Source organism: Haemaphysalis longicornis, unplaced genomic scaffold (assembly GCF_048455015.1).
Source record: "Haemaphysalis longicornis isolate Haplotype H1 unplaced genomic scaffold, Haemaphysalis longicornis Haplotype H1 scaffold_5, whole genome shotgun sequence".
In the NCBI taxonomy this organism is placed as follows: domain Eukaryota; kingdom Metazoa; phylum Arthropoda; class Arachnida; order Ixodida; family Ixodidae; genus Haemaphysalis; species Haemaphysalis longicornis.
Genome location: NW_027526385.1, coordinates 180,800,932 through 180,809,275, shown reverse-complemented (window position 1 = coordinate 180,809,275; position 8,344 = coordinate 180,800,932). Strand labels below are relative to the sequence as shown.

General features: G+C 48.0%; 1 protein-coding gene across 1 annotated transcript; it reads left to right on the top strand.

Moving 5' to 3' along the window:
- Positions 1-391: 391 nt before the first annotated feature.
- LOC144140029 (uncharacterized) lies at positions 392-5,517 on the top strand. The gene is made up of 6 exons (XM_077672242.1): positions 392-777; positions 1,879-2,020; positions 2,083-2,285; positions 4,156-4,384; positions 4,447-4,595; positions 5,220-5,517. Exons 1-6 carry the CDS (start codon positions 702-704, stop codon positions 5,423-5,425), a joined length of 1,005 nt encoding a protein of 334 aa, XP_077528368.1. The 5' UTR covers positions 392-701; the 3' UTR covers positions 5,426-5,517.
- Positions 5,518-8,344: the final 2,827 nt, after the last annotated feature.

Below are 8,344 nucleotides of genomic sequence, written 5' to 3'. Positions count from 1 at the left end.
GCATTAACAGCTTTTTTCAGTTGTTATGACAGTACTTGCGATAATTCGGACACTGAGTTAATTTGAACATTCTCGCCACTACCATGAATAATCCAAATTTATGGAGTTTTACTGCATCTGCATATCTTTTTCGGCCAGTTGCTCGATCCCTTGCTCATGACACGAACAGTGGGTGGCAGCATAGGCGTCTGCAGGATTTGGTCTTGGGGGGGCAAACCCATTGTATTGAGGGGTAAGAGGGAGAGGGCAGGGGGGCGGGGCATTGTGTTCTAGGGTGGCTTGGGGGGGGTGGCAAGTGCCCCTTTTGCACCTCCCTGCCGATGCCCATGGGTGGCAGTAATTGTAGCTTCTGTCTGCATAAAAGCTAACTATTGGAGAACAGTATCAGTTCTGGTAGTTGCTGGCTCAGACGTGTGTGTGTGGTGCCCTTGAATGCAGGTTTTCCAAGAGAAGGAGTCCAGGCTCATAGATGACCTGGCAGGGACTGAGGTGGAGCTGGCAGGTGACGGCCGCTTCGACTCTCCCGGCTTCAGTGCAACGTACATGACGTACAGTGTGCTGGCCACAGAGGTTGGCCGCATCATTCTCAGCGAGCAAATCCGGGTTGGTGAGGTAGGCCCTCCACATACGCACAGAAAAAGGTAACCTTAAACTCGGTTGCTTTTTTCCTGCAGTCAAGCGCTGTTACCTCCAGTGTCTCCATGGAAAAGGAGGGACTGAAGAGGTGCCTTGAGAAGCTTGATGCCAGTGGAGTGATGGTGCAGTCCCTGACCACAGGTAACTTGCACAGTCCCTCCTGTGTCACAGCAATGTGCAGTGGAAAATGGAAAAACATGGAAGACTAGTGCCAGTTTCATTATGACGTGCGCGACCTAAAAAAACTTGGTACATCACATCAGACCAATGTATCCTAGTGAAATGGAAAAAAAGTCAATGACATTAGAAAGGGAGACAGATGCTACATAAGTTTGCAACTTAGTTGGCTACAACAGCTAGGGTGCAGAATCAAGAGTGCTAGTGTGGTAAAAACATGCCTATGGTCAGTACAAGTTAAAAACAGCAGCAGCATATCTATGCCGAGTCACCAAGTGACGTGCAACAGCTAACCACTCCAGTTTGGTTCTTATAGAAGCGCAACAAGCCACATTAGGTTAGCAGGTGTCTTTTAGTGGTTGTAGATGGCTCACACATTTATATAGCAACTTGTTTCATCTACAGCAACATACTTGCACCACTTAGTCTGGGTATTTTGGGAATAAGTCTAAGCTTAAATGAAGCCTTACAAGGTTTTTTGTAGCTGCCTGCTAAGGGGCATTCATAACGTGTGTTGAATGGTGCATGTGTTCAGTCAGCGTGGTGCAGCTGGTCATCATCATCATTCTGGGTACTAACGACAGAGGCAGCAGTGCAGATGAGTGGCCTGGAGGCAGGAGAAGGCAATCTGTTTGATGAAGTCGATGGTGTGTGTTTAAGGGATAAGTAGTGTACTCTTCACAAGGACTAAAGGCACATTCCACTTGCGACTTGGGCACGTCACGCAACGCGTGTCACAAGGTGAGGCGGTGATCACACTTGTGGCGAGTGATGATGCAACTGCATTTAGTGGAGCAGTTACCACACCTGCATGACTTCGTCAATGCTTTCGCCATTTGTACTCAAAAGAAAAAGATGAACCTGGATCAGTTCCAAAAGCATTGAATATCTGCTTGGTCATTCACTCGTCGTGTGCCTTCGCCAACAACCAAATGGCACCAAAACCAGTCCTATCTGACCGTGAACGATGGCTAACAAGTAGTGTGCTAAAAAACTGTACAAAGCTTAACTAACTTTACTGGCTCCGAGTGTAAAACAGTTCGTGGGGCTCACTTTTTTCTTCAGACCGTCACCCTAGCATCAGGCGGTACTGCAGGCTGGAGAGGCCCGGTATGAGGCACTATTTCGACATCTGGCACATCGCCAAGGGTAATTGTCCTGAACTTTATCAGCTAAGAGCAGCTGGAAATGTCGCAAGCATGGCCTGACGGAGCTCCTGTGTATCCATATCCCAGGCGTCAATAAGAAGCTCCGTGCTGCCAGCAAAAGGCACGCGGTGCTGGAGTGCTGGATCCAGCCCATAGGCAACCATCTATACTGGGTGGCTGCAATGGGCCAAGGTGACAGCGAGCTGATCCTCAGCATGTGGAAAAGCATCCTGAACCATGTGTGTGATGTGCACACTGGCCACGACGGGCCCTTTGCTGAATGCCTGCACGAGCCCCTTGACACGAGACAGTGGATCAAACCATGTAAGTTATCCAGCAAAAATTTACCCCTTACGGGTTATGCTCGTGGCATGTGCTGCAGAAGCACAAGCGTGTGCACAAAATGGCTGTGTTGCCAAACTGTGCTTACATGCTCTTCCTCGGGCATTGGCTTGGCACTGTATCAGCTCTACTTTCTATCTTTCCTGTGTCTGCAGATGCCACAAAAAAAGGAAAATACACGAAGTGCTTACATGCCACCTCTTTAGTATTGTAAGGTCACGAGCTTAAAGGGACCCAGAAAAGCTTTGTGAAGATTACAATCAAATGCATTCAGGTGGTAGAACACATAGCGGAGGATTTTTGAGCCAAGTGTGAGCCCCATACGTTGCACGGATAATTTTTAAACAATTTTTGAAGATAGCCCGTCTCAGCTGATGAGCGCGACGCCGCAGCGAGCCGATCGCTGCTGACGCAACGGCGAGCCGCCCCCCCTGATTTGCTATAGTGGTGCGGTAGCAAGAGAGTTAAAATGCATTTGTTCCTCTTTTTTTCTCTTTAAATTCACTGGTTAGTACTTGTGTGTTTCATCCAGTAAGCAAGGCTGCTATGCGTCACTAGCCTTTCAAAATATTCAGCAAGTGGGGAAACAGTGCAGGAGATGGAAGAAAAGTGGCGCTCTTCAAAGGACCCAGAAAAGCCTTTTGTAATAGTTACAAAAGGCCTGTATTGTCGCGTAGCACCACATCGATCAATTTGATCGTTACTTTGGGAGCGCCTTTTCATTGCGTTTCAGGCGTTGCTCGAACAAGTAAAGCTGTTCGGAGTTAGATCAGAAAATGGCCTTTCAAAATCAGTTTTGTTTTCATTTTTGAACGGAAACATGATTTTTGACACGCTTTTGAAACACCTGGGTGTGGAAAAGGGGCGTGGTCATCGCGCGTCACTGCTACCAACGAAGAATGCATGTCACTCGTAATTACTTTGCACCAGCGTTTGTTTTTTGATATGAGAGCGTGAATGATGAGCCAGCTAACAATTTTCAATCGTCAGTTTCGCGCTCTGACTGTAATAATCCCAGAAATCGGCTGAAAATGTCAAGCAGTGCCTGGTTGGAAAGCTACTTTATGAAATATTGTGCTCGCTGTAAATGCAAAGTCAGTCATTGACAAGATGTTTTTACATTATGTGGGGGCAAATTTGTGCCTCTGATAATGTCAAACCGCCAGATTTATTCCAGGGAACCACCCGAAATTGCACATTTTGAATTGGAGGTTGGGCTTCACCGCAAGACACGAGCACCGTGCGTGCTAATATTTTTTTTATATATCTGACAAACTGTTCTGCGCAATGTTTTTGAAATGTTTCCCGACAAAAGTATATTCTAATTTTTTTTACTATCGGTGGTTTGATTTACACAACTCCTTTTTTATCATTTTTTTCGACAACTTGACAGAAATTTTGATTGATATTTTTTTTTCACAACTATGATATATAAAAACATTTAAAAAACTGGTGTTATTGGGAAGGCAGTTAAATATTCTGCATTTTGCGTTCCTTTAATTAGTGCCTAACCAATGTTTTTAGGAGGAAAAATTATTTTCTTGGACTCCTAAAAATTGGTCAATTTTCCGGCAGCAGCAAAAGAGTTAAACTGATTTGTGTTTGTTTGCATTGCATGTCTCTTTCTTCAATGTACCTTCCTTTTATGGAATGTCAAGTTATCTGCGGTTGCCTTGAAGAGGCACACCTCCCTGGATTGCAGCTCAGTGGCTATATTAGTGGGTCCACACTGTTGTAACTTGCAAGCAGTGAGTAGGGGGTAGGCATCCCTACACCTGCAGCTGTCATGGAATGTATAAGGAGGGAGTTTGCAGCACACTGGCAATGTCACTACATGCTAAATGATGGCCAGTGCACGCAATGCTACTGTACGGGATTCCTAAGCCCTGTTTTGCTGTCTCCTCTCCAGCGTCCCGAGCTTTTGCTGCCCTCAAAGGCATCGTGGAGAGCCCTTCCCTGCTGCGTGACTTGACGCAGATAGCGCCCGCGGCCCAGACCTTCTCTCTGGAATCGTTCCACAGCGTGCTGATCCACTTTGCCCCAAAGTCGAATGCTTTCACTCAAGGGGTGATGAAAGCCAGGTGAGCTAACTATTGCAAAGTACACCGAGCCGAGCTAAGGGCTTTGCTAACTCTTTCTGCAGGACTCGGCTCGCTGTGCTCCACTTCAACGAGAACGCGTCACGGGAGCAGGCAGAGACACAGGATGGGATTAAAAGGTATAAAATCAAGTCATCCAAGTCGAGGAAGGGGCACTATACCACCTGCCCAGTCAAGGAGGACAGAAGCTACAGTAAGTGCCAGTAAAATGTTTTACTGAAGGAGCTTGCACTCCAAGTTGTTAAGAAATCACCACTGAGCCTCTAGACAGTCTGTTTTTTATTTGCTAGCCAACAATACCACCGAGGGACAGGCGGACAGTAGCACGTTCACTGTTATGACCACTTGTCTGTTATGACACATGAACAAAACTAACTAGCAATTGCGACAGCTTGTGGTTGCTTGTTCAGTAATGTTATCAGACTGCAACGTAACATTGATAAAAGGTGTCTCTGTGATGGAGGTAGGCTGTTGATAATTTCTCTGAAAGCTTGTTCAAAAGCGTACAGCATTGCATGTGCACTTTACAGTACAGAATATTGCGCATGCGCTAATGAAGGTGAGACGGAGTAAGCCAGCGAGGAAAATGTTGAGTCAATCCAGGCAGGTTCGTTGCGAATAAACGCAGTTCAGTTTTACGGCTATTGTCATCCTTGCTTATTTCAGCTGCCTCACACTAAGGTTTTTTTTTCCTGGCCTTCAAAATTTCAGTCGTCGGTTTAGAATCAGGGCCAGCCTAGATTTGAGTAAATACAACAGTAAATATTACGATGCTGAATTCCTGAAAAATTGCCTGCCATGCACTGTTTGTTCACAGAATATGCGGCCGAGCTGATGATGAACGCGGTGCAACGGTGCGAGACCCAGTCGTACAGGACCAGCCGCGAGAGCACCAAGTCCCTTGCGTCTGAACAAGAGGCTGGGAACTGCACTAGGCCAGCATCAAAGGACGAAGCCAGGGAGCGCAAGGCGCAGCTAGTACAGAGCAGGCAATCTCGCTACCCCCACTCGTCCATGGCCTGAATGACCAAGAGGAAGCCAGCGTGAGCTCGCCTCACTTGATTGATTGATTGATTGTAGGGTTTAACACACCGACGCAACGCAGGCGATGAGGCGCGCCGTATTGGAGGGCTCCGGGTTATTTTTGACCACCTGGGGATCTTTAACACGCGGGTGTTTTTGCTTTTTGCCTCCATCAGAAATGCGGCCGCCACGGCCAGGAATCGAATTCGCGGCCTCGTGCTCAGCAGCGCAACGCCTTAGCCACTGAGCCACCGCGGCGGGTGAGCTCGCCTCACAGGTGCGTGGCTTGGGCCTCTACCTCCAGCTTCAAGAAGACGGGCCTATCAAATGCCCCGGATGCCCCTGAAGACCACTTGCTGTGGGATGACGACAAGGAGTCTGAAGCCAACGAGGCAACGACCAGCAATGTTGGCACTGACTCGGACTAGGACTCTTCCCGCTGTCTTCTCACCTTCCCCAGACCATGAGCCAAGGAAGTCGACTGCATTTTTTTCCCTTCCAAAAGGCCGTTTTCAAGGCCAACGACGTGATGCATTTGCGAGGAACGCACTGTGCACAGTCTCCCACCCCGGTATCCTCTCAAACTCTCAGCGCAAAAACTGCGAATAAAATAAACCTATCCTTTGACTTTGAGGAGAAGCTAGTCGCATTCCAGCAGTAGGAACGGAAGTACCAGTGCACACTGCTGTTGGTACTGGGCGTACTATGTTCGTTTTAGCTGCACAGCAGTCCGCTGCTTTGGAGTTGTCTTACACCACACTGGCCGATTGGAGTAAGCGGCGTTGTCTTATGTGACCGTTTGTCGAGCATACCCCATGTTTCAAGAAACGATTACTGTAATAAAAACAGGCCAGGTGCAAATACGGTCAAAAACAAGGCAACGGTGGACACCGGTCCACAGCTCAGTATTGTAGTGCCGTTTGGGAGGACTGACGGTAAGCAAGGCTGCAGAGCCTAATGACGCACGGGAAGTTCATTTGAATATCCGCCCTTGTGACTTCATGGCAGACGCTAGGTTCTCGCCTTGTGAGAGAAGATATGAGATGCCCACCATCGCCAGATGAAATGAAGGCACCCTCCAGGACGCTGCACTTGATATTTGGAATGACACATGTTGCGTCCAAAAAAAAGGCTTTGCTAGGAGCCGGCTGGATAGGGTCTGGAAATTGGGAGTAGGCAGGCACACCGGCTGCTCGAGCCATCTAAAACTGTTTCGCGTTCTCTCGGTGAAAAATGTTGCTATAGTCAGCAATGGCTTGGAGACGTAAAGGCTACCGTAGCAAGAATTTGCACTATAGACTGCACCAGTCCTGCTTGTGCTTCGCCCCTACTTTGTGACGCAATGGTGAAAAAATGAAAGGGAAGAAGGTGGCAAACGCCAGCTGAGAGAGCTACCAAACATGATCTTCCAGTTCAAACTATTTCGTCCATCCTTTAGGGTCCCTTGAGGGACAGGCTGCGAAGGCATTGCGACTGGCTGACACTCCAAGGCCACCAACTCACACCTACCGAGCGCATCAAGTGCGCTTCACTCAGCCAAGTGACCACGGCATTGGAAAAAATTTTGGCCAAGCTAACCGTACGGGCCCCTGCAAGTGCAGTATCACCAACACACTGGATGGAAGTGAGGACAGTGCGCAGTGGGAAGAGGATAACGACAAACACGACGAGTTAGTATTGAATGTGCTACGACAAGTGCCGCAAGCGTAATAAAGTGCATGTTCTAGTCCCAGTCCACTGCCTTTTTCATTCTGCTACATTTGAGGCAAGCCGAATAAAAAAAGTTTCCTGACCTTCAAAAAGTACCAGTCTTCAAAATAGCGTGCACAGACGAGCGTCAGCAAATCGAATGCTGGGCTTGTGCAGGATATGAAAAAAAAAGAAGGAAACGCATGCTTCCCCTCGAACATTGATAAGACAGTCAAGCGTGGCCAGATTCTGGCAACAAAACACGCAAGTAAACAACACAAGGCATGGTTCTAGGCATTACCCCCCTCAAAGCGGGCATCGACATGATGCTGAAACGAAATGGTAATCTAAAAAAAAACGATAAGTCCATCCGAAGGTGGCCTGTTAAAAGATGGTGGCTTTTGATTGATTGTAAGGTTTAACACACCGACGCAACGCAGGCGATGAGGCGCGCCGTATTGGAGGGCTCTGGGTTATTTTTGACCACCTGGGGATCTTTAACTTGCGCCGAAATCTCGTACACGCGGGTGTTTTTGCTTTTTGCCTCCATCAGAAAAGCGGCCGCCACGGCCAGGAATCGAATTCGCGGCCTCGTGCTCAGCAGCGCAACGCCTTAGCCACTGAGCCACCGCGGCGGGTAAGATGGTGGCTCTCGAGGCTGCTGAAAAACTACCCAGCATTGGTCGTCATGGCTGCGTTGTTCATGGCGCTGGTCATGCTGTCTTCACTCTTCACTTTTTCTGGCAGTAGTACAAACTTGGGTTGGAGACCTTTCTGTTGGCGGCTGGAACAAGTTGAGCTTCCTTGGCGACCTGCAGAGGGTTTAGGATGCATGTACCCAGCCCCTCTACCTGCAGATTACGCATTGCATATTCACATGAATGGCCTTACGCGCACAGCACAGAGCTTATTAATAAAGCTTTGTGAACATGAATATCTGCAACCACAAAGGAAACTGTTTTTAAACCAGCAGGTACCCTAGTATATGTCAAGCTACTAAATACAGAATGCTTACCAAGTATATAAAATTACTTACGTGACGCAGTTTTACAGGGCGGGGTATTTGAACCCCACATAAGTTTCCGACGGAAATTCCTTCCGGATTCTTGCCACTGCACAAGCAGGAAGAACTACTCGGTTGTGCCTTCCTCGATGGTCCCATATCCATCGCGCAACCATCCTGTAGGCAACTAGCCGATATATCCTGGAGGCAAGAAAAGTACGTACTTA

Bases quoted from the DNA above. Each gene is read 5' to 3' on its own strand.
- LOC144140029 (XM_077672242.1), top strand. From the start codon at position 702: ATGGAAAAGGAGGGACTGAAGAGGTGCCTTGAGAAGCTTGATGCCAGT. The intron at 2,021-2,082 runs ACGGAGCTCCTG...TGCCAGCAAAAG, and splicing joins AATGTCGCAAGCATGGCCTG to GCACGCGGTGCTGGAGTGCT. The intron at 4,596-5,219 runs GTAAGTGCCAGT...GTTTGTTCACAG, and splicing joins CAAGGAGGACAGAAGCTACA to AATATGCGGCCGAGCTGATG.